Source organism: Micromesistius poutassou (genome assembly GCF_964030765.1).
Source record: "Micromesistius poutassou genome assembly, chromosome: 8".
Taxonomy (NCBI): Eukaryota; Metazoa; Chordata; class Actinopteri; order Gadiformes; family Gadidae; genus Micromesistius; species Micromesistius poutassou.
The window spans coordinates 16,351,941-16,378,833 of NC_140278.1; the positions used below are offsets into that span (position 1 = coordinate 16,351,941).

General features: G+C 46.7%; 1 protein-coding gene and 1 pseudogene across 2 annotated transcripts in view; both read right to left on the reverse strand.

The window, feature by feature from the left end:
• Positions 1-26,893, reverse strand: part of znf385d (zinc finger protein 385D) — a gene marked incomplete at its 3' end in the record, with an annotated part of 62,006 nt that overhangs the window by 6,008 nt on the left and 29,105 nt on the right. Inside the window, exons 3-4 of the mRNA XM_084471933.1 lie at positions 20,721-20,828; positions 9,604-9,772 (exon numbers count right to left, since the gene is read on the reverse strand). Of these exons, the coding sequence (XP_084328059.1) occupies positions 9,604-9,772; positions 20,721-20,828 (277 nt within the window). The remainder of the gene's footprint in view (positions 1-9,603; positions 9,773-20,720; positions 20,829-26,893) is intronic.
• LOC311351364 (tetraspanin-8 pseudogene) lies at positions 16,419-17,117 on the reverse strand (annotated as a pseudogene). The gene has a single exon. The product of its transcript is annotated as a tetraspanin-8 pseudogene (transcript).

Below are 26,893 nucleotides of genomic sequence, written 5' to 3' on the forward strand. Positions count from 1 at the left end.
TCTGCGTACCCAGCCGGCGACAAACAAGTCTTCAAAGCATTCCGAATAGCTCTGGGACACCGTGTGGTGCGGCGCTGATTATTATTCAGTTTATACAAGTGTAGTACCGTGTGAATTATTTATGAATCGTATAATGATAGGATTATTTATGTATACCGTGACGTAAGGTCGGCGTGATGCTTATTTAGTCTGAGAGTATGTTCGGCACAACCAGGTGTTCCGAGTTAAGTCTATTCATGTGTTCATCGTATTCTGTAACTGCTCTCTTCCAGTCTTTTTCTTTCTATTCTAGTCAGGGCAGCCCATTTCTTTTCGATTCTCGTCTGTATCGCTTGCCTTGATTCTGAATGAAAAAGCCTCACTGACTGTCTGGAGAAGAGAGGTCTGAACTTCCTGCTGCACCATATTTAATCTGCTGTCAGACGGTACCCCCAGTAAGTTAAGTCATTCTAACACCTAACCACACTGCCAAAACGGCCACGGGGATAAAAATAACAGCGTTTCAGGGAGAGTAAAGCAAAAGAGGACGAAGGCAGCGGGTCGATGCTTTTCATCCCCTGGAGCAGCGCTGCACACAGCTGCTTTTGGCCAACAGTCACTTATGAAAATGACATTCAGCCCCGGATGACGGGCTGATCGATGGCGGTGTGGCTCTCTCCGTCGCCCCACAGCCCACGCGGCAGGCGGCCACGTCCGGCCCCGAGAGGAGAGAGGATCAATAGTGAATCACATTCTAGCTGCTTTCATCAACACTGACGTATGGGTCTTATTTATCAAGTTCTGTCGATGGGCACGCTTTCATCAAGTCTCATCGAGGTCCATTTATGAAATATATCATGAATTACTTGGACATTAGATGAGTGTAGCTATTGTTGTTATTTGCCTTTGCTCTGTAAGGTGTCTTTGTGTAGTCAGAAAAGTGCCACACAAATCAGTTATTATAGTATTATTGTAGATGTAATAATGATTATTTGTAGTATTGGTATTATCAGTAAGTAGCCAGGATGAAAAGAGAGTGGACAGGGATCCTTGGTTGTTTAATATCATGACCAGCAAATTATTTTGCAAATTATAGTTTATTATATAATTAAGTTTAGTTTAGTTTAGTTTTTAAGGTAATCTGGTGACATTTCCTTCATTCCAATTTGAAGCTGTGATTTTGTTAACAATGGAAAACACGCAATTTGGAAGCACCCAAGTTACACATTCAAATAAAAGGATAGTTCTTCTTTGTCACTAATCTGTGCCAAAATATCTGAAAAGAACAAATCGCTTTGGGAGAAATTAAATACAGCCTTCACATTTTCCATCATAAATGATCCAAAAAAAACATTTTCAGAATCCTTCAAAATAAAGGTCATTAACTCACAATTCTTTGCCCACGCAGGCAGAGGAGCACACAGAGCCCCTTACTGTGATGCGGCCCACCTTGTCACTTCTCATGAATAATGTGTTCCCCGTCTCAAGTGAAGGAGTGAAGAAGCTACCATCTTTGACCCCTTTCAATTGAAGAGCCCCGCCCCCCTCACTCCGACTCGCCGCATGACGGCGTGCCAGCAAATCAGCCATCAAAACAACTCTGCGGCCCCAGCCATCACAATCTGTCCATCGCAGGTCCCCCCACCGGGGACTCGGGAGCCTGTCACCACACCTGCCTCTCTGGGCAGCCTGTCAGCTGCCCCCCCCCCGTTCTGGACCAGTGAGGACGGAGCATCTTTGAAGGGTTCTCTTTTTTTTTGATGGGGGCTTTGATTGATGTGTTGTCACATTTGTTTAGTGAATGAGACAAGTGTGTGGTGGGGGGTACTGTGCCGGCACTCCTGGCCTTGGTTTTTCGTCTGTCGCTGCTTGGCGGCGTTTGAGTTTTATTTGACCGTGACGATGAGCAGAGGTTGACGTGCTCGCTAAAGTTCCGATCTAATTCGGAACAGAAGATCTTGATTGCAATCGTCTCACAATCAGTGGACATTGACATCACATCGGTAATGTTCTGATTGTATTTGTAATGGGGGGGATCTTATGATAACTCCTTAAATTAGACATGCTTGCAAGTGGTTCAATCTTATTGCAAATACCTTGCAAATACTTTTTTTCTAATTTGTCACATACTGTGTCATATATTTATATAAGTAGGCCAAACAACAGAGCAAGATCGTCTACTGGAAGACAGTGTTCACATAAACAGCTGATTCAGAACACCCGGAGAATAACCTTGGGGTGTTTGGTTCCTTGTCTGATTGTGAGGGACAGCGGAGATATTGAAAACACATGCAAACTCATTCTGAATGACATTATCATCGTCGTTCACCTTCATCTGAATAATGCCTGCGTTTAAAAATAGTCAATGTCATGGGGGAGAATCGCTTCAGCGAGTCAGGTAACCTTGGTAACAAATCACACAACAAACTGAACAACAGGAAAGTCAGGGTCCCACTGGCCTGTAAAACATGTGTTTGTGTGTGTGTGTGTGTGTGTGGAAAGAGGGAGAAGGAGTGTGTGTGTATGTGTGTGTGTGTGTGTGTGTGTGTGTGTGTATGTGCATGCTGTTGTGCGTGTGCATGTGAACACAGGTATAGATGCATGACCTTTGAAGGACCTCTGGGAGAGAGAGCCGTGTCAGAAGGGAAAGCTAGCCCCCAGACATAAAGCTTTGGACCGCCGCTTAGGGAATTCCATGTCAAACTACGCGTGTACTTGCCCTAGCATTACAAAGACCATCACCATGTATGTGTTTACCCTCCATTATGAGGACATACCTTGCATACATGCCTACAATAGTATTTACCCTCCTTTATGAGGCCATACCTACAATATGTATTTACCCTCCTTTATGAGGCCATACCTACAATATGTATTTACCCTTCATTGTGGGGACTGTAACGTATGCGTTTGTCCTTGCACTATAAGGACTGCAAGGTCATTAAAGAGCGATGGAGCCATTGAAGTGGCTTGATTATAGAGTACTTGGGGGACGGGCCCCTCTCTACCACTCTGGATGCCGGATCCCGTAATCCATATGCCCACTCGCTGTGACCTAGTGGGCTCCCGGGAGGAGCCCCGCCAAGAACTCAATCGGAGCTCGTTAATGGAGGTAATGACTGTGATCAATCTAAAGTTGAGGTGGGTGGATGGGGGAGGAGGGAGAGGAGAGCCAGAGGGAGAGGCAGAGGGAGAGATAGAGGGAGAGACAGAGGGAGAGACAGAGGGAGAGAAATGGGGAGAGACAAAGGGAGAGACCTACGGAGGCGCTCGTGACAGAGGGTAGGCAGAAAAAAAAATTGTGTTCCAAAAGATCGCAAGTGGAAAAAAATGGCTAATGAAAAAGACAGGAGATTAATGGAGTGTTTGGTGAACACGACAATAGGATAGAGAAAAATGAGTTGGCACATTTAGGGCAAAGAGGGAGCTGAGCGGGAAGGCGGGAGGGGGGCGGAGATACCCGGACCTGGGAAGGTGAAAAGGAACACACTGAATCGTTCAATCTTCCAAACAAAAAAGGCCGGAAGCACCCTTAACCACCTTCAACATTGGGGACCTGCACAAGCCGGTTCTCAATGTCCCTGGAACGCGTTTGCAGCTGTATTTTTAGCTCACTGCCAGTGCTCGCGGTAGCATCGCCATGAGATGCGTTCTAACGCGGGCAGAGCCGAGGTCTGAGTCAAGGCAGGGAATACATTAGGACTGGAAACACTCGCCGAAGCGAACCAGATCAAAGAGATAACATGAGATGTTCTAAACTTACACCAGATGGGAAATTAGGCTCAGTTTCACAGCAGAAAGTACAGCACTGTAACAGGAATTAAGAAAAGAGATAAAAAAGAGGGTAAAAAGATATCTTTTTACCCAAGTTAAAATTTTAACTGCAGTAAAAGGGAACAAAAGAGGAAAGAGAGCGAAGAGGCTGTGAGTGGTATTCTGGCTCTCCCCGATGACCAATTATCATCTCCTCCGTCTCCTCCTCCATTCGTCCATCCTCCCCCCTATCCCAAGCCTCTCCGATGTGCGTGCTGTGTACCGGGATGCACCACACCATCCTCTGAAGAGTGAGCCTTGGAGAGACGGAGTGGGAATAACACCCCTTCACTCCACAAGCCTTCCACTCTACTTAGCCTCCCAGCCAATCACTGGGCTCCCCAGAGGTATGCCTACCTTCCTCCACGATGGAGGGATTAAGTTGTGTAATTAAAATGATCGGCCTCCATTATGGTGCGTTACCAAACCTAAAGGACACCGGTCCCCGAAGGCCATTCTCCCGCTTGACAGCTCAAATTACACCATTCATTCTTTTATTCCCCCCCCCCCCCCCCATGTTAATGTGCTTGGTCATTCAGAGTGTGAGAGAACCGACAAACCCACAGAGTCGAGTGTTTGGGGCCTGTTTAAAAGATTGATGACGGTACACGCATGTAATTACTGAGGATTCCTTCACAGATTACTGGGCCTTTGTTTTGCACGAGCCTCCGCTCTGGGAAGGAAAAAGGACCTGTCTGTCTGTCATTGGCGTATTCCCGGGTCTGGATTCGATGACGCCACTCGTCCTCCAGACTCATCCCACCAAGAGCGCTTCTGAAATAGGCAACCCACATCCCCGGCCAACTTCCCCTATTAAAAAAAACCAGGACACCCCCCTCTGCGTGAAGGGCCCATGTAGGTAGGCTAGCCCTTCCAATCAAAATACCCCTTTCCGAAACCTTTCAGAAGTTCAGTGTGTCTTTGCAGAACTCTGAAGACTGGCAAGGTATTTTAAGAAGAGAGGTTTCATGTGATGGGGAAGGTGTGTGAGGGGGATTGCAGCTGAACACGTCCCAGCTTCCCTCCCCCCTGCAGACAGCCAGCTCTGTACAGCTGTTGGCCAGCCCCCCTGACGATGTGCTGTTTAATAGCTAATATCAGGCTACATTTCCTCACTCACTGGACCGGAACACAGAGATGGCAGGGGGTTGCTGTGGGTGACGCTATCACACTCTCTCTCTCTCTCTCTCTTTCTCTCTCTCTCTCTCTCTCTCTTTCTCTCTCGCCTTGACTGCCGTTTTTTTGTCTCTGTATATTTCTGTGCTTTCTCTTTCCTGTTCTTCTTGGTTTTGAAATATCTCTCTCTCGCTCTCTTGGTGGGTCTTTGTTTTGGTTCGTCATTTCTGTCTTTCCCCTTTCCTCCATCTCTGTGCTTGTTATCGCTCTGTCCTGGACTATTGCTTGTTTCCGCTGTATACTCCTGTCCCCTCTTTGCCTATCCCTGTCCCTCTCTTTTGGTTTCTCGGTATGTCTCTCTCTCTCTCTCTCTCTTGCTGGTCTCTCTGTCCTTGAGTGATTTTGGCCACTCACTTTCTCTTTCCCTCTTGAGACATCTCGTCTCTCTGCGCCATTTTCTCACTCAGTGTATATTTATGTCCTAGTCTATCTTGGTTTTATTTTGTTGTTAGGTTTGTGGGTAGCGCTCTCTCTTTCATTTCTCTGTACTTCACATCTTGAGGGTCTCTCATTGTGTCTCTGGTGCTCTCTCTCTATCTGTATATATATATCCGTCTCTCCCTCTGTCTTTTGATTTTGAGAAATGTCTCAGTCTCTCCCTGTCATTGACTGTTTGTCGGTCTCTGTCTCATATCTTCATATCTCGGTTTCTCGTTTTGTCCGCATCTGTTTGCCTGTTGGCCCCTCTCCATCGAAATCCCTCTCTCTTTCGGCCTCTCTTTCTACATCTGTCTGTATGTCTCATGGTATACGATCAATTCAATTAGAAAGTGATTTATTAGCATGTCAGGTGAAAGTGTTATGTGTCAAGTTGGGTAGACAACAACTAAATCTTGTCTCACTACTGCATTGCATGTCCCTCTCTCTCCCTTCATTTCATTTTCGCTCCCTCTCACCCCACCCACCACCTCCCTCTTTTAATCTCAACATCTCCCTTCCCTGCCATTCCTTGTTTGTCACTCTCTCCCCATCTCCCTCTCTCTCCTCATCTCCCTCTCTCCCTCCCTTGCTCTTCCCGGCACCGGTTGGAGCACACAGACACACACAGACACACATGGACATGCACACACACTGTCTCCTGATGGGCGGTCCCTGAGTCACTGGCGGATCTATATTAGCTCCAAACACTCTCTCTCTCTCTCACACACACACACACACACACACACACACACGAGAAAGAGAGAAATAGAGGGGGAGGGAGGTGGAGAGAGAAAAAGCTGGAGAGATGGAGAGAGGAAGGGAGATGGAGAGAGAAAGAGCTTGATGAAGAGAGAGACAGGGGGGAGGGAGATAGACAGATAGAGATTAAGGGAGAGAGTGGAGGAAGTGGTGGGAGAGAGAGGTAGAGAGGCAGGTAGATGTAGAAGAGGTGGACAGGGAGGTGTTTGAGAAAGAAATATGGAGACGACGAGAGAGGGAGAGAGAGAGAGCAAGAGAGAGAGAGAGATGGAAATGGAGGGAGAGAGAAACTGAGGCGGAGAGCCGGAGCTGAAGGGAAAGCCAGAGATAAAGAGAAGGGGGTGAAAGAGATGGAGGGAAGGAGAACAGGGAGAAAGAGATGGGGTGAGTTGAAGAGAGGCCAAGGTAAAGACGAGAGAGAGAAACAGAGTGATGAAGAGAGAGGGACAGAGAGAGAGATGAAGAGAGAGAGGTGCAGGAGGCCTGATTCCACCGCGCGGTTCAGACTCAGGCGACCACTAGTAGTGGAACTCTCCCGCTCTCTCCCCCTATTGGTAAGACCTCAACACAAACATTCCACCGCTCAGCTCTGCCTGCTCGGGAGACTTAGGAAAATCTCATCTGGGAGCGTCATTCCAGACTGGAGCTCACCCCTGCAAGATGAAGTAATGTGTTTTCACAATCCCCCCTGTCCCTTCGAAACACATACATGCATACACACGCCACACATTAATGAACACATACACACACACACACACACACATTAATGCACACACGCATACATATGCATGAAAACACACACACGCACACACACACACACACACACACAAACACACGATTACACTGTCTCATGACCCGGGCGTTTCCTTTCTTTCCGGTAAGCAGTTTACCGTCGCTGTGACTGCCCTGCTCCTCAGCCTGGGCAGACACCGCACCTCCTCCCCCTCCTCTCCAATTAATCCCTCTGTCATCGGAGCACATTAATATTCATTATGCAGCGTTGCGACACAAGTGGCAAACTGCCCCCCCCCCCTCCTCACTCCGCCGCCGCCGAGTAGCGATAGCGCTACTAATAACGCCGCCGTCTGAGAGAACTTTGTGGCGGGCCCGGTGCTAATGATGAACGGCCCTGTACCGGCGTGTTGACGCACGCCGGAGTGCCTGCTGGGCTTTGGGGTCCCATGGCTGTCTTTACAATAACACGGAGGAGGATGTTTTCTTAGCGTTGCTATGAGTGCCATTCCCTGAATGTCTGAAGGTGATTAACTTTACGTTCATGAGTCTCTCTCCCTCCCTCTCCCTCTCCCTCTCTCCCACTCTCTCTCCCTCTCTTTCTTCTAACGACTCCAGTGTGTTGGGGGGGGGCTATTGAACATGAGCACCTTTTCAAAACATATTTGCTAAAATATATGCTTTGACTCTTAGTGCCCCTCTCTCTCTCTCTCTCTCTCTCTCTCTCTCTCTCTCTCTCTCTCTCTCTCTCTCTCTCTCTCTCTCTCTCTCTCTCTCTCTCTCTCTCTCTCTCTCTCTCTCTCTCTCTCTCTCTCTCTCTCTCTCTCTCTCTCTCTCTCTCTCTGTCTCCCTCTCTCTCAGGGGGTCTTGTGCACGCTATGTGCTTTTAATTCAATAGGAGAAAAGGCAGCGGGGGGCCAGCTCTCCGTGTGCGTTACATCTTGCCACCCCCGAGAGAGAGGGTGCTACATGGGCTCGGTACGAGGAGCAGAAATAGAGCGCTGGTGTAAAATATGGAGATCAAGCTGGGCTTGAAGCACGTTGGGATGCCAGACGATGCGCTGCAGCTGCTGGAGGAGGTGGAGGAAAGACTTAGAGCAGCACATTTCAGCAATGAGGTCTCCTCTTAGGAAAATAATCTCGACGGGACGTATTCTATTTTTATTGTTTATATTACGTAACCTTGAAACATAATGTAATATATCTCCCATAGAAATACATCTGTCTCAGATGTCTACTTCCCCGAGACATGTTTTTGGCTATTTTTGGTACAACAATTTTAAAAACCATTAAACCCCACCAAACATCCTTGAGGCTACCTTAATTCCTGCCAACATACCCCGCCACTTAATTTCCATAACCCTTAGTTGTGGTGGAACCCACAAATCACGCATCAGAGCGCGGGGGGGGGGGGCAGTGATTGCATCGACTGCAGACAGGATCTGGATCTAGCAGCCAGGGACTCTGATCTAGGTCATGGTGTGAGCGGTAGGATGCTGTGTTCTTATATATTAATACATATACTGTACCAAGTGGGAATCCTTCTGAATAATCTTGTTAAGCATCTCGTCTAGAGGCCATGACGACTCAATACATTCCGTTCTTCATGGCACCTGGGTAGCATGGACTGTATGCAGGACTGTAGAATAATGCTTTGAGCGATCATGGTTTCTAGAAGAGCTTGATCTAGAAGAGATATGGGGCACATGGCTCGAGGGCCCGGGACTGGCCCGTGGACCGTCTCCATCGGGCCCGTCACTCAGTGTTTCCTACAAATAGACATCACTTGGGCGGGCCTCCCAGGTTTATTAACGGCCGCCAAAATATATATGGCGACCCGTTTTAGCATTTCTTATTTATTTTTCTTATCCAACGCCATCTGCCATCGATCGTGTTTCCAATACGTAAGACCATTATTATACTATTTCAAATGTCTAAATAGTTTTGTATTACAATGTAGAGCGGGCGCTTCGTTCGTGCTCTCTCTCTCTCACCAACACACTGACAACGGACCGTCTATGAATAGCCTCTCCTCTGTGTGCACACTCTGAACCAAAACATGATCCTGCGCAGGAGGAGGGAATGTTATATTGGACTCATATATTGTTTCAGTTCAGGAGGTAACAGTAGGGGGGGGAGGGGGCTTTGAGATGCTTGGATGGAGGAAGCAGAGAGTAAACCCCCTCAGGCAGGACCATAACAAAACAGGAACAATACATTAAGAGAAGACCTATTGGGGCCAAGGGATCACTCTGTATTTGTCCATTGTGCTCGAGAGACGATCTGCAATAATCAAGGTTAAAGTCAAGTCTTAGCCTGTTCAAGTGATAATCAGGTCTATTTACATAAAAAAGGACTTGTGTCCTAAACCCCTGCTCAAGACAATCATGTGTCGAGATGCACACGTGCACTGCAGACGTGGCTACAGCGATCTTCTGTAAAAAAAAAAACGGATTGATTACAGGGCCCATCGTGTCAAGTCGTATTACAGCCGTTTATACTCCAAAAGGGTGACATCATGACAAGGTGTAGGCGTCCAGCACTCTCTCCTCCGTTGATCAGACCAGACATGGCCGCCAGCGGAGCTCTTCAGACCGGTACACCGAATATGGCCGTAATTAGCTTCCCGGCGACACATGGCGAGAGAAAGTCACGGAACGGAACACACAGATGCTTGTCGTCTTTGGATGACACAACTCAAGCGGTACAAAAACAGTTCCTCACCTTTCCTTTCGGCGTCATTGGGGCTTTGCGACGTGTTGATGCCCTTGGCGTTTTCTTGCTTGGTGGTTTCCTTGGCGACCGTTGAGCCTTTCAGCCTGGTCTTTGGAGTGCCGTGGGCTTTTAGCTTCTTGGCATGTTTGGTCCCCTTGTAATGGGCCAGTGCCTGGCTCTGCAGAGGGAACAGAACACAGTCAGAACAGTCTCGGATGAAAAGCAGTGTGTCAGTGATTGGCACCATGAGTACGGAGTTAGCCGTGTAGCCTAGCAGGGGGCAGTTCATGGGGCACAAAATTGTTGGTGGAGAGTAACTTCTAAAATGGTTATCGTCTCTTGGGTGAATTATGAATAATACAGGTAATAAAAATATGAATCAAAGCACTTTTTTGTGATCAAATGTTTTTATTCAGAATAATCACTTTCAAATTACAAACAATATGCTGAGACAAAAAAAGGGGTCCTGGATCAAAAAACACACAGGGAGGAAAGAAGGGAAGGGGAGGGAGACATAATAAAAACACAACAGTAAGAATGATGTCTGCAGCTTACTAATAAGTCATATAGAAACAGACATACACAAACACACACATAGATAAACAAACAAACAAATAACATTGACGGAGGAACAGTCATATAATAAGACATAAGGCACCAACCATATGTGCAAATAGAAGTAAGAAGGCTATAGCACACATCTACAGCATATCTTTCAAAGACTCAGCAATGTTGAGCCAAGTGTCCAAAGTCTTTTCTGATGCTCCATTTATACGAGCTGTAGAGATCTCCATATATATGAGATCCAAAAAGGAAAGGGTCCATGCTCGAATAGACAAGTCATGAGGTGGTTTCCAACAGGTTGCAATCATTCTCTTAGCGGCTGTAAGTCCGGCAAATGTAGCACGTTTTTGAATTTTAGAGAGCTGAAGCGCTGACAAATCATTTAGAATCAAAACACTGATAGTTACAGGTACAGTATCATTAATAAAGGCAGATAACTTAGATGCAATATTGTTCCAAAACTGACTAACAGGAGAGCATTCCCAGAACATGTGAAGATATGTACCTTGAGCTTTTAGTGGGCAGAAAGTGCATAATGGACTGGTAATTACTTTCATGTGATGCATTTTCACAGGGGTGAGATATGTCCTATGAATGAAATTGTAGTGAATCTGCTGATGGTGTGGATTGCGTGATACTTCTGGAATGTTAGACCATACATCATGCCAGTTGAGATCAATGTCCAGGTCTGGGCAATCACATTCCCAGACCCTCTCAATAGGAAGGCTGAGGCAGCCAGGTATCACCAAAAACTGATAAAGCTTGTCTACCATACCGCTGGTTTTTTGCTGCATTGTAAATAATTTCTGGATAGGATGGATGGGTAAAGATCTCTGCCAGGGGACACCATATGCCTTGAGTGCTGATCTTAATTGAAGATAAAAGAAAAATGAGGAACGTGGTAGACTGAATGAACTTTGTAAGTCGGAAAAAGGTAACAAGCCAGTCTCGCTAAAAATGTCTTTTAGATAATGAACCCCCCTCTGTTCCCAATGTGGAGCTGTTATAGGCCTCCCACCAATCAGGAGTGCTTTATTGTTGAATAGTGGAGAAAGTGTATGCCAATTGCATGGTATATGGCAATATGTTTCAACCAATCTCCAAGTTTTTATAAGATGAGAGATAATGGGGCCAAAGCGCAACTGGCACTGTTTATTAGAGATATTGGCAAAAAGAACGTCATGGAGTGACCATGGTTCTGTCATAGCACTTTCTAAAGCACGCCAGCACACAGAGGTATCTGGGTCGAACCATGTAAGGAGAGGCCTTAACACAAAGGATCAAAAATAATGTTTAAAATTGGGAACTGAAAGACCACCATCCTCTTTCCTCCTCTGTAGAGTAGACTTTTTGAGTCTCGGCCATTTGCCATTCCAAATATATTTAGATACTGCTGACTCTAATTTGTGCCAATAATCAGAAGGAGGGGAAAGAGGTAGCATAGAGCTCACAAAATTAATCCTGGGTAAAACGTTCATTTTAACCACAGAGATACGGGCTTGAATAGACATGGGGAGACTCATCCATTTTTCCATATCTTTCAATATGTTGTTCCGAGCAACAGAATAGTTATTGAATCAAAGCACTTATTAATCAAAGCTGACGTATAGTTTGTTAAAGAAAAATTTATATTTTTGGAATAGAATATTGTGTTCAACCAAAATATAACTCCTTGCTCCACATGTTTGAAATACATGTTGTTTAATAAAACATGCCATTTTGCTTATTTATTGAATAGAATATAGTCTACAGCGATTCTTGTCCCTCAAAAACCAAGAAAAACGCCACGAGCACTTTAACTGATTTAATAAACAACCTATACAATTTTGCAGACAGAAACTTGACAGTCATGTGACATGGACGCATGCCTACATGGGCATTCACAATTTAACAGAAATTATTTTGAACCAACTATATATGGACCAACGTAGCTATACTACATTTTGGTTGGATACAGGGTTGTTTTGTGAGAAACTTTAATTTTTTTCTTCTGGAAGCAGTTCAGGTAAGCCTTCAGAAGAAAATTACTTCATGTTTAATATTACGAAGCTTCCTGAGGTCAGGCCCCCTTGGCAATGATTATTCCAAAGACGACACAGAGACATGGGGTCGGCTCGCCAATATCTTCAGCCAATTTTTCTCTTATGATTAAAAAACAGGTAAACAACAACACTGGAAGACCAGGGGGACGTGGAGGACCAGGGGGATGTGAAGGACCAGGGGGACCACGGGATGTGGGGGATGTGGGGGATGTGGGGGACCAGGGGGACGTGGAGGACCAGGGGGATGTGAAGGACCAGGGGGACGTGGAGGACTAGGGGTACATGGAGGACCAGGGGGACGTGGAGGACCAGGGGTACATGGAGGACCAGGGGGACGTGGAGGACCAGGGGTACATGGAGGACCAGGGGGACGTGGAGGACCAGGGGTACATGGAGGACCAGGGGGACGTGGAGGACCAGGGGTACATGGAGGACCAGGGGGACGTGGAGGACCAGGGGGACGTGGAGGACCAGGGGGACTTGGAGGACCAGGGGTACATGGAGGACCAGGGGGACGTGGAGGACAAGGGGGACCAGGGGTACATGGAGGACCAGTGGGATGTGGAGGACCAGGGGGACCAGGGGTACATGGAGGACCAGGGGGACGTGGAGGACCAGGGGGACCACGGGGATGTGGGGGATGAGGGGGATGTGGAGAACCAGGGGGATGTGGGGGACCAGGGGGACATGGGGGACCAGGGGGACGTGGGGGGCACTGCTGGCTCTCAGAACAAATAAGTACATAAATAAACAAGTTAGTAAATTAGCTCGGTGACCGATAGTGGTGGCTCGTTCGCGAACGAATCAGTTCGAACAAACGACTCTTTAAAACGAACAAACCGAACTGATTCGCCGCTCTCGTTCGTCGTCGTTCGTCTCGTTCGTTCTCCGAGACTCGACTCCCAGCTCCACCCACTAGTCGCTGACTTGCGAGTTGCCATTCGTTCACTGACTGTGTGAAGTCACGAGAGTCAGCCGGGCAACAACATCCCGATTCTGAACATGAAGCACTCCTCAGCTAAAAGGAACTTAGTTAATGTTGTGTTGATTGATGACCGTTTGCACCATTGCACGATCGTGATTCGTTTGAGAATGAGAACGAGGGAGGAGCTGAGTCTGACCGACTCGGCTGAGAACGTGATTCACCGCTACCGGAAATGCGAACGAACGAACGAACGAATGAACGACTCTTCTTGGCGAACTGACCGACGCGAACTGATTCTTTCAAACGAATCATGAAATCCACCACTAGTGACCGATGCATTTGGGGGGGAAGACGTTTAAGTCCCTCTCAGACGTCTTCTTGTTTGATGTGGTGCGGGAGGCTGGGGCTGTGTTGTGCTGAAGAACAGTGAAGGTAGCTTTGGACGCTTTCTACTCGGTGGTTTTCATAGTGGTAAATGCGTTTCTTCCTTTTGCGGCTCTTGTACAGTCACTGAGTCCATTGTAGGAAAGCACTTTGAGGCGGCTGTGATTTTTTTTGCCAGAAAACAAGCCTCTATAATCAAGTCAACATGATCGCCCGAGTGCATCTATTGATCGCAAAATAAATGTCCACTGGAAAGCGAAGCATGTCGACTGTTCAGCACAACACCATGAGCTGCACATCTAGGATATTTGTATGTCTGGGAATTTCATGTATTAACTTACAGCTGATGGAAATAATGGCATCAAAAATATGTATTCATTTTCCCACAAAATTGAAAAATAGCTCTCTTAGGTCCAAATTGGGAACCTTTAGTTCAATTACTTCAATACCACGATATATGAAAAGTACCTTTTCCAATTACATTGCTCAATTGTCAACTGTAAATCATTGACAGCTAGCTTTAGTTTTGGATTCAAAAGTCAATGTGAAACTCTACCATGGCAACCGCGACAAACAGTTCCTCCTTTTGAAAAGCTATGTCTCCCTCCAACCTCAGGTTTCATTCAGATGCCTCACAAAAGCAGTTCTAAAATTGCCATCTGACTGACGTTGGAAAGGGCCTCTAAGCTTTATTTAAGTTATTTTCCACTGTTTACAACATCACTCAAGATATTCTGATATTTTTTGTCACATTGAGAATCCGACCTGAGCTATCTTATGAAAATCAGACCGCTATGCTTCGATAAAGACAAATAACAACAAAGGGAACACAGTGGTGGAAAAATATCCGATGTTTACATCTCCATCACTTTGTTTAATTACCAAGGACCACCGGTGCCCTTGAGCAAGCACCGCTAACAAGACTGTGGTGTTAACCCTGGCCCCAGCAGCAGTGGTGGAGGAACAGGGAACCGGGCAGCAGTGGCGCATAGGCACCGGCTGTCAGGCAATCACCCAGCGGAGGGTTTTGGCCAATCAGGGCCGCATAGCCTCTCAAACACATGTCCCGTCCCGACGTATGTGGATATCTTTGTATACGTAGTGTATCCCCTGTACTGCCTTTGGGCCTTTGCAAATGCTTTTTAATCAAGCCTTTGCAAACTGCTTCCATACTGGATATTTTCCTTAAACCAACCTTGAAACCTGTCCTTTTTCCACTCTATGACAAGAGCTACAACTCATCTGCTGAGATGTCAAATGAACGTGTGGTTTCTCCAAGCCAACCGTTAAATGAAAAACAAATGTTTAGCCTATTAGTTTTATATAACCATGTTTCCGGGCGTGAAACACACATCCATAAATAAGCTGAGTTCATAAAGTTGCTTTAACGTCATTCCTTTTGGGGAAACCAAGATTCTTGTGGGGGGTTTTACGCCACCCCCCCCACCCCTCTCCCCTAAGTGTGTCAGCAATGGGCAGATGCACAAGCAATAAAATATGTTGATGTTGTTAACTGGGGTGAACGTGTTGAGAACTCCTGAAAGTGGGCATGCGTGGGTTACAGAGAGAAGATGTGTGGAGAGGAGGAGAAGGAAAAGGAGGGGATGAGGGGAGGAGATGAGTGAGGCTGGGGGTTCTAGGTGTTGAAGTCTGTGAGGAAAGAGAGGAGAGGAGGAAACTATCGGAAGGGGGAGATGAATAGGGAGGTAATGGAGGGGGAGAGTGGAGAGGGGGCAGATACATAGAAGAGCACCAGGGGTGAAAGGAGAGACGAGAGGTCGGGAGGGGGGAGAAGAGATGAACAGGGGAGAGAAAATGGAGGGGTGACAAGTGAAAAGAGAGATGTTGGGGTGTAGTGAAGGGGAGAAGACTAGAGGAGTAGGAAAGCTAGGACTAGAGAGAGAACACAAGACAGCAATAAGTCCCTGTGTTCAGACAAGCACGAGTGGTCGGGCGCCTGTTCCTTTGAAGTTTAGCTGAAACTGCAACACAGACAATAAAGAGGATCCTCTGTGAACTCTCCAAGGTAAACCCTGTGAGTAGTGTATGTTTTGTAGAGGACCAAGAGAGGCAGCAACGCATGCTAAACGGGTGGTGAGGGAAGGATTTCAAAGGGAGGGGGGGTAAGCATCAAGTATCAACAAATCATGGGTCAGGCCGTTATCTGCTCTTTGTTGGGTAAATAAAGTTGTGGAGGGAACCGTGGTGTGGTCTTACCGGAGGGCAGAACGACACGGAGACAAACAACAGAGTGAGAGACGCACTGACGGCATGTATGCTGATTTCACTGTGAAACTATGTGCGCACACGTACACACACACACACACACATACAGTGCACGTGTTTGTAGATCGGTGGGTTCACAGCTGGTCTAGAGACACTAATCCGTGGTTGGATAGCCCAAATTATTCATGACTTTTTCTGTCACTTGAGAATGTTGCATACTGTTTGAAATCTGATCAATCATGGCCCCCTCTGTAAAACTTGAGAATGTGTCTGTGTGTGTGTTACAGTGTGTGTTTGTCTGTTTGACTGTGTGTGTGTGTGTGTGTATGTGTATGTGAAGGAGATGGTAGGAGGATTTACAGATAGTAGGGTAAAAGTCTATTTTTATTGCAACTGGGATGTGTCTATGTAGTTTCTCTCCTGGTAATATATATATTGATGTTGGTTAAGTGTGTTAGCCTCATAACCCAACTACTACACACAGAAGAAGAAAAAAACAAGCAGACCAAGATTTACTCAAAAACATGTAATAAGTCATTAATACATTCTCTTCACACAACTATTAACAAACAAGGAAGTGAAACTAAAAGCCATCAAACAAGTTCTCTCAAAAATAAGTATTTCCTCTACATTTCTCCATAGACAACAACACCGTCGAGATTGGCCCTGTGTACGTTGCGTGACTAGATGACACTTTTGTTCCCGACTGAGACCTGACACATCAGAGCCAAAGAGAAGGCCATGCCAAGGACCATGACGGCGGCGAGGGCGAAGGCCACGCCGGTGAGCGTGCCCGAGACGCGGTCCAGCCATGTGAGGAGGTAGGGCAGGCACGGCGTGGTGTACACGTCCCGCCCGTCCAGCGCCGTGCAGTTCCTCGACGTGTCCGTGCAGTTGCAGGAGTCGGGCACCTCCAGGGAGCTGTTGCTCCAGTCCTCATGTCCCTTGAAGAAGCCGCAGCACTTCCCCGCCTTCTCCACGTTCTGGAAGGACTCCTGCACCTCCATGGGCGCGTTCGCCAGCGGCCCCAGCTTCTCGAAGTGGGCCTTGACCAGGTCCTGGGCCGTGTCCGTGCGGGTCATGGCCCCCAGCACCCCCACGGCCAGCAGCATGAGAAGCATGGCCAGGAGGCCCAGGAAGAAGAGCCCCAGCAGGCAGCGGTTCTCGGCAGCGGCGCCGCAGCAGCCCAGGAAGCCCATGACCAGGGTGATGGCGCCCACCCAGGCCATGAGGTGGACGGCGGGCAGGAGCTCGTCGGTGATCGCATACTCCGTCCGGTTGGAGATGGCGTGCACCGAGACCCCCAGGACCACAGCGCCGCAGATGAAGAACAGGAGGTTGAGGGTGAAGAGGAGGAACTTGAGCATCTTGTTGACCGCCATCGTCACGGCGACAGGAGGGATACAGCTAGAGCAGGATCAGACGAAGGAATGGCCCCGGAGCTAGCAGCAATGTTGCTTTTGTGTGTCAGGAAACTCTGCTTGGATTGGTCGGTTATCTTTGCCACCTTTTCTTCCCAAGGTTGACCAATCAAAGTACCTCCCCCCCACCACTCCCCACCTTTGATATTGGTGGGCGTGTCTTCGGCATAACACTGGAATGGGGGCCGCTGACCTTTTAGCAGCTTTTGTTTTACCTGAGCACAGGTATGCCCCCATTTCACGCATGTGATGAACCCAAACACTAACTTGGTGAAACAAAAAAAGCTGTAGATAATATTAATTCCGTAAGAGTTTGACAGGGCTACTGGTTTATATGAGGAACCTTGTGTAAATGAATAAACCGCAAGACTAGCCGGATCAAAGGAAACTTTATGTGAAGTACACTGCTGGACAGAGTCCTGCTAGATAAAAGGGTCACACGTCTGGTTCCACGCGTTAACTATAACTCCAGTTAAGGGACCTATATCATCCACTCTCCTCTTATGAAAACCTCTTTAAAACCTAGAGCCACTGTGGTTTTAGGTTCGCAGCTCACCCTGGAGGTGGGGGGGAGGGGGGGTAGCAGAGAGAGCAAGAGAGCGCTGTGCTTTATTATTTATTTAATACAAGCCCTTTCCACCCTGACTTCCTCTGCAGAGTCATTCACTCTAATTTGGGCCTGGTTCCGAAGAAACATTATTAAACTGATTGTCTCCACTTAAACAGTCTCTTACTAACTCAGTCTACAGATCTCTCTGTCTGTGGCGTAGATGTTATGGAAACATTGCAGAGAGACTAGGTGTTCTGGTTAAAGATGGGTTGGGCAGACGGGTAAACTGGTCTGTCTCTTTGTTATCACAAATGTTGATTTAATGTTGCGTGATCACTTTTACAAAAATGACCTACAGGGAGATTGAATCACGCCTGTGAGACACGGACAAAGGCTTCAAAAGAGTGGGAATACCTGCAGTTCACCAGCACAAAGTGATTTTTCTGGGTAATTAATCAAGGAGCGGGCGTATGAGAATGACACTTAAAATGCATCCAGTACAGAATGTAATCAGACCCCTGCTGCGGGCAGGAAATGTGAGGGTTGTTTAAGGGCAGATATGTTGGAGTGCTTGGTCAACAACCCGTGAGGTAACATTAGCACACATATTATTGGATATGGAAAATGTGACTGAGGTTACAAAACTTTTATTTTAAATTTCACACCCTTGGTACATCATAATAAAAACGCAGTTATTGGCTGTTGGCAAAAGGTGCCAAATACTTGCAAATGCCAGCAACATATATGAACAAAGCCCCGAAGTAAGGTTTACTGATGATAATATTCCATTAAACTATTTTTACCAAAAGCATGTTTAGGGGTGTGTCAATTTTCCTACATTGCACATACATTTCGGAAAATATATATGTGTGTTAATACTTTCTACACCAAAGTTGAAGTTGAGTGACATCAGTACTCCAGAGCCTTGTATAAATATACCTTTGTTATATTAAAGGTTAATTTAAGTTAGTTACATCTAGTATGTTTTCTACAGTTTATATGTTTCTTGGAAATGCTAGTGCAACATAAACTAAATTTTATTTTACAGTTATTAAAAAAAACATAGGACATGTGTCCCTGATATTAATGTGAAGCTCACTTCATGCTTGTCCCAATGTGAAGTGAAATGGTTGAACACTGTGTGAGTTTGGATTTTTTATCCTGTATCTTTAGTTTATGTCAAAACTTTACATTAATGTTCCCTCTTTGGAGCGACTCATTAGCAGTTATGTGTGTTTTCTGTCTGGTGCCGTAAATGATAATTGCGAACGATTATTGTTGGCGGTTTCCCTCCTCCTTTTTTTCCCTCCTCCGGAGCCTTGGGTTCCTCAGTCTCACCAAAACCAGGTGTTTCCCTGGAGGTCTGAATAGACTGATCGGTTTATTGTACAACATTGTTGAGATTACCTTGCAGGTGTGAATCAATCCCTGATTCACAAACAATGGCTTGTGTCAACACACCGGTGGTGATGAAAAGGATCTGTAAGCAAACACTCACTGTCTGGCCACCAGATGAATTGGTTGTCTTGATGAAATTTGCATCAGAAAAAATGGGGTGTGTTGTCGGCAGAAAGAAATACTCCACACACACACTCGACCTTTAAGACGAGGACAGCATGAAAACAGCTTAATGGGAGCATGCTAATGGTGACATGATCTCCACACCAATGACCCTAGTCTGGTTCTCTGTGCATCTCTAAACAGTCAGGTAATTGGCCAGCATGACTAATGCAGGTTGTCTTGTGGCGCATTTCCACCACAGGGTGCGGGTCGGTTCAGTCTGCAAAGGTGCGACACGGGTCGCGTTTCCACCACCAAAAGTGGGCGTGACCCGGGCCGAGCCATATTGAGCTGTTCTCGTCTCGCAGTACTACTCTGTTGGGGCACTGAGAGCCTGAAAGGGTACACAGTCTACCTGTTGACACCCTTGAGAAAGAGGCCCTGGCATAACCCCTCTCTGCTCATTAATGCAGGCAAGTTGCTTTCATTTTTTTATTGGGCCAGATCTTAAGCCCTTATAGTCTCAGAGGGCTTCACAGTTCCCCTTCACACGTCATAAATAAAGGGTGGGGGAAATTTCACTTAATTATCAAGTTAGAAACCCTGAGAAAGAACACAGAAAGAGGGATCCCTCCCTCCAGGGATGGCTATAGGTGCCATAATGGGCCAACAGAATGGGAGCATAATAAGCAAAACAGTGTACGTAAACAGTAACAGTAAAGCCTGTTGTGGCACAGAGTAATGCCAGTAACTGCTCTGACGCCATGTTTAACTAACTCAACAGTGTGAGTGTTGGTTCATGCCACACACACACGCACACACACATAAAGAAATAGCTAGCCCATGGACAGCATGCCTAGATCAGCCACAAGCTAGGCTATTAGCCAGCTTCATCCTTGTTGGCAATACCTAGACGTGAGCCTTCACCAGTAATTTTCTACCAGAGTACAAATATTCAAAGGTTTATGTGACTATAACACTCTATTTAAAACACATTTCAGCACACCAATAGACTTGTTAATTTAAACCAGCTTGTGTTTCTTAAGTTGGAACCAGTGGTTGTTCAACATCTAAGCCAGTTCTCTCTCACTGAGCCAGGTCAGGTGACAAGTAGTGACCACGCCCCTTTCCCTTCCCCCATCTCAAACTGTAAACTAAATCAGATTCATCTAGAACCGAGGTACCTGAACATTGATAGTAGCATGTCCCAAAAAGTGCTATAATTAACATTTATCTATGTTTATTATTAATCAATATAGTACTCCCCTTTTCAGTCTCCAAACATACTTATGACCAAATTAAACAGGGCAAAAGGAAAAAATTTTTGGATTAAAAAAAATATATAATTTGGGTTATTGTGGCCATGCCACAATCAACTTGGTCCCCTACTGTGACCCACTCATGGCTTGCGACCCACAGATTGAGAACCACTGTTCTTGAATACGACTGAAAATACCCAGCTTATTTCTCTCAGTACAGAGACTGGTTTTGTGTGCAGGTTTAATATGACTCACCTGGGAGTTGAACCTCAGCTGGCACACACTGCAAGACACATGCTTCCTCTTGACCGTGGGCACCACCCCCAGGGTATGATGCAACACAGCCTTCTGCACCGGGTCCATCTGAGACAAGGAGGTAGAGAGATACCGGGACAGACAGAGAGAGAGAGAGAGAGAGAGAGACATATTCAAATTTAATTTTTTTTTGGTTTCTTGTATTTTTATATCCTACTTTACTTTGCATGACATGACATGAAAGAGAGAGAGAGAGAGAGAGAGAGAGAGAGAGAGAGAGAGAGAGAGAGAGAGAGAGAGAGAGAGAGAGAGAGAGAGAACACGACCCTGAGAAAAACCCAGAGAGAAGGAGAGGCCCAGAGAGAAGCAGAGAAGCAGCAGAAGGTAGAGAGACCCAGAGTAACACAGCAGGCAGACAGAGTCAGACAGGGGGAGACAGAGGGAGATAGATAGCAACAAAGATAGATAACTAATGAAGACACAGTACTCAACAACAGCAGCCTGTAAATATGTTAGTGAGGTGCCCAAAACCTCTCTGGGCTCCTGGCTGACACACCACATGCTCACACATCCACACGCTCACGCACAAGCGCACAAGCGCACACACACGCGCACACACACACACACACACACACACACACACACACACACACACACACACACCGAACTTAGAGCCCGGACATAAATCTCTGCAGCTATAACAGTTGCCTGGCACGCTGGGCAGATATACCGTGCATAAGATCACTATTGGCACTCGCCCCAGGGGTCTTTTTTCTGATCTCTCCTGGAAGACCACTACTACTGTAGCCATCCGGGATCAGGGTCTGCCTGACTGCGAAGTGATCAACACGGATGATTCATGAGGGGTGTAAATATACAGCCTGGAGCTTCAGGCTGTGGATTTTACATTTGGCAGGAATGTGGGTGGTTGTAAAGCAAAACAATTATAAAGTAATAAATGCGTAAATAATGAAAAATAATACCACTATATAGACCATTTTAGTGTTACATACATAAAATAAATACTAAATACCAAGACAGACCAAAACCGAGTTGTAAAATAAATGAAAAGAAATACAAACAATAAAGAATAAATACCAAAAAAGTAAATAAATAAATACATAAAATACATAAGGAAAAACCAAAACAGACCGTAATAGTGTTGTAAAATAAATACCAAGAGAGAGCGAAACAGAGGCCCCAGTAATGCAGCATCAGGGGGGATAATGAGAGAAATAGTGAATGAACAGCGCCTGGCATGCGGAGGTAGAAAAGAGGAAGGTGGAGAGTGTGGTGGTGTTTAATATGTCTCGATAATAGCACTGTGCAAAGGCTGACGCACTCTGGAAGAGGCAGCTGTCAGATCTATTTGTGTTTCTGTGCATGTGCGCGTGTGTGCGTGTGTGTGTGTTCAGTATGTTGTATCGTACATGGTATTGTGTTTAATGATCTTTTCTTACATTTCAAATCTTGACCATTGGGTGGGGTGTTGTAACCCTGAAACAATTTCTCACTCTCTCTCACTTCCCTCTCACTCTCACTCTCTCTCTCTCTCTCTCTCTCCAACACAACAACCTCCTCTCTCCTTCCCTTAGTGACTGTGACTCACGGTATTACTTTAAGAAAAAGATCCAAGCCTAAAACTCTTATGAAAAAAGTCTTCCATCATAAATCTCACCCAAGTTTTCCTCTTTTTTTTTTTTCTTCTTTCGTTTCTATTCCATTTTTTGTCTCGTGTGTGTGTGTGGGAGATGACATATGCGTTTGGCATATTTGCAAGTTTCTCTGGCGAGGCAAAGCTGCAAGTCGAGAGCACAGAGAGAGAAAGGAGAGAGAGAGAGAGAGAGAGAGAGAGAGAGAGAGAGAGAGAGAGAGAGAGAGAGAGAGAGAGAGAGAGAGAGAGGGAGAGACAGAGAGACAGGCAGTCTGGCACACTGAAAGACTGGCCCGGAGTTCTGGAGAGCAGCAGTTTAACACATCTGGACTGCGAGTGAAGACAAAAAAAAAAGAACTCAAAGCAATACCCCAAGCTGAAACTGGACTAGGAACATGTTATTTCACACCGGTGCTGAAGGAACAGCCAGTCAAAGGGAAATAGAGTAAAATGAGATGGAGAGGAGGCTGCATTAAATAAGGTAACACAGCGGAAATCGATGCAGTTGAGTTTTTCTGCTTCAAAGGGAATTCATTATTCAGGATCAAAAATGTGCCCGTACGGCTCAGGAGTCAGATCCACTGTGCACTTTTGGGCAGGCTGTCTCAATTACCCATAATTCAATCTGATCCCCCACCACATTACTGTTTGCTGGGTCGTTTTTTTCAAAGAGAAGTACCGGTATTTTAGTCTCTGTCTCCCGGCTGGGAGGATAGATGTGTTCTTGGCGTTCCTGTGGCTCCCAGCTGCACAGAACACACACCAGGGAGAATGAGTTCCCTGAGATCTGCTCAACTCAGCTACCCCAGACCCTCCACATACACACACACACACACTAAACATATACCATACATACAATCCAAAAACCAACAGACAGAATCCACACAAGCACCCACGACACACACAGCCAACTCACACCAAACACACACAACATCCTACACACCCCACCGTACACACCGTGCACACACACACACCGATCTGTCATTGGACCTAAACGCATACACTGTTCTCAGGCCCTGAATGGACTCAACGATATGCGCGCACACACACACACACACACACACACACACACACACAAGGGATGCAAACATGTACTTGAGTAAATGAGCACCGCTCAAGCGAATCATATGCGTGTTAAATTTTCTTTTAATAGAAATTTGTTTTGTAATCATTGCAATCATCGCATGCACATGCAAACAAACACATACACACACACACACACACACACACAAAGCACCACCTAACCACACGACACAACAGACATCTTTTATGTCTGCAAAAAAAAGGCTTTGTCTTTTTTCTTTGTCTCTGTGTCTCTGTGTCTGGGGGTGTGTGGGTGGGTGTCCCTTCTTGTTTGTCTTTCTCTGATTGACTCTGTCAGGTTGGGGGGCGGCAGGGGGGAGGGTCATCTACTGGATGTTCACTGACAGCCTGTTGGGGTGGGCTGGAGCTAACCGACAGGTTGGGACAAATAACGCAAGAGGACAGCTAAGGTGATGATGGGGCAGGAGGGGGGATAAGAACAATAATAAAAAGCAGGTGAGCACCATCTCATCTCTAGCCTTGGAGAACGAGGAGGCTGGTTAGCGAAACAGCGCCACTCTGGAAGGAGAGCTGTTGTGATAATCAGGATTATTATCATGGTTATTGGGCTGTTGGGGTTTCAATCTCAAAGGTTAAGCACTTTTAAAATGATCATCTGTCCATCTGTCTGTCTGTCTGTCTGTCTGTCTGTCTGTTTGTTTTGAAGCCCACATCCTTGCCTGCCTGCCTGTTTGTATATACACAAAGAGAAAGAGAGGGATAGGAAGAGAGAGATAGAAGGACAAAGAGAGAGAACACCCCAAAACAACGTCTGGAGGTGAAAGAGATAGGAGAGGAAAGAGAGTGAGTAAGCGGGAGAGACACCAGCCTTGTGTACCGTCAAGTAAAGTGGGATGAATGACCTGTCAGATGTAACCCCCTCCCCTAGCCCCCCCCCACTTCTCACCTCCACAACCCGACCTGGTCAGCCAGTGCTGCCACCACAGACAGTTGATACAGCGGCTGCTGTATCAAATTAGCGATTCCCATGTAATTAGCGAGTCAAATACAGAGCAAGAGACTCCATGAAAATGTGTGTCTGTGTGACACTGTGTGTGTGTGTGTGTGTGTGTGTGTGTGTGTAAGTGTTAAATGTTGTTTAGAAATGCAACCAACTGTATAAATCTGATGCCACAATTTGTGGCAGTGGTTGTGTCAAGGGTGTGTTTGCATTACTTCAAATGGCCCCAAAAAAATGAAATTTCTGTGCTTTAATGTCAGCCTGTAATACGTGAAAGGCAGTGTGTGAATGCTGAACATGTATTTATTGCAATTATATTTCAGGGTGGGTGATTATGAGCTGCGTAATAGCCCATAGCTACTCAAGCAGAAAGGTAGAGGAGGAGAGAGGAGGAAGAGATGATATGAACAAAAGAGAGAGAGAGAGAGCGAGAGTGAGAGCGAGCGAGCGAGCGAGCGAGAGAGAGAGAGAGAGAGAGAGAGAGAGAGAGAGAGAGAGAGAGAGAGAGAGAGAGAGAGAGAGAGAGAGAGAGGAGACGAAACCAACACTGAGCACTTCCACTGAACAGGAAAATTCACTTTGAATCAAAGCCATACGTTCTCCCTATAATCTTGCATCATCTTATGGCTACGAGCATCTGAGCAACTAAAGATGTCTGTGATCTCCTCTTTCTCCCCCCCGGGGTGGGGGGAGTAGGGGCTGCCAGACAGATCAGGTCATGTACCATAGGATGATAGGATAATGTCCTTCTTCTACTTATTGGCAGAGCGACCGGTGGCTCCAGCTTGCCGCCGGCTCCGACCGGCCGTGACGTGAAACACGAGACCCACCGGAGCGAGGGGAGATACAAGACGGTACGGAGCCGCTACTCTGATATTCTGAGGTGGTTCAACCCACCGGAGCGAGGGGAGAGACAAGGCGCTACGGATCCGCTCCTGTGATCTCCTGAGCTGGTTTTGTTCATCGCTTTTGCTTTGAAACACAATGCAGGCGCTGCTGTACTGACGAAGGCCCTTTTTGTGATTGTCTGATTCTCTCGCCCCTCGCCAGGGTTTTTTAGAGAGAGAGAGAGAGAGACAGAGACAGAGAGAGAGAGAGAGAGAGAGACAGAGAGAGAGAGAGACAACAGCGGACTGCCGCAGAGCCCCAGAGGCTCAGAGAGAGAGACGGAGAGAGGGTGGTGTAAACCACGCAGAGGCAGAAACCTCTCGACGCCGGCTGGGCACGCTTTATCGAAAGTGACGGCCTACCTCCTCTCTTCTCTACCGCCTTGCCTCTCTCTGCCTCCGCCTCTCTTCTCCCTCCTTCTTTCCTTCTCTCAGATAGCCTGCTCCCCACTTTCCTGTCCCTCTCGCTATTCTCACTCTTATCATTTTTCGCTCCCTCTCACTTATCATCCCTCTATTTGCTGTCATCTCTCTCTCTTTCTCTCTCTATCTCTCAGATACCATGCCTAACTACCTGTCTCTCTCTCCCTATGCTTCTATCTGTTTGCATTACCTCCAGCTTACATCAAACTGCACGCATAAAGCACACTACAAAAAACTACTGAGATACTAACACACACACACACACACACACACACACACACACACACACACACACACACACACCACAATCAGCATTCAGTGATCTTAAGTAACTTCTTACACAGTAGACAATACAGTATTTCTATTATATGTTGACTTTCTTATTTTCTATCTTCTCCTAGAATGTTCCTTTACCTCTTTGTTGAACCAGAGAAGGTTATTCTCCCAGCCGGAAGGTTGTGGGTTAAATCTCCCTCATATCCGGTATGTTTGCATCCTTAAGCAAGATGAACCCCTGCGTGCCCTAAAAGACAAGAAGTCTCTCTATTGTAAGTCACCTAGAATAACAGGATGTCCTGCTACGCCTGTGAATAGTAAATGACCACATGTCTCCAAACAGAGCTTCTTCTCCTCTGAACTGAGCCCCCCTGAATGGGTGGTGGTGGCAGTGAAGGCGGTGGTGGTATGAGAGGTGGTGGATGGGTGGTGGATGGGTGGTGGTGGTGGCGAGGGAGGCGGTGGTGAGGGAGGTGGTGGATGGGTCGTGGTGGATGTGGGTGGTGGTGGCGGTGAGGGAGGTTCAGGATGGGTGGTGGTGGTGAGGGAGGTGGTGGTGGTGACGGAGGTGGGGGTATGAGAGGTGGTGGATGGGTGGTGAGGGAGGTGGTGGCGGTGAGGGAGGTGGTGGTGGTGGATAGGTGGTGAGGGAGGTGCCTGATGTGAGGTGGCACGGGATAGGGATTCGGTAGTCGGAGTCTCTCTCTCTCTCTCTCTCTCTCTCTCTCTCTCTGTCCCTCAGTCTCCCCTGAGGCACGCCGCCTGCCTGTCTCTGGCTCCCCTGAGATGAGGACATAAAAAAAATATCACAAAAATGCAGCATCTGTTCACCTCCAACCACCTGCGGCTCCTCAGCCCAGCCCAGCCCCCCCCTCCCCCCACCCCGGTG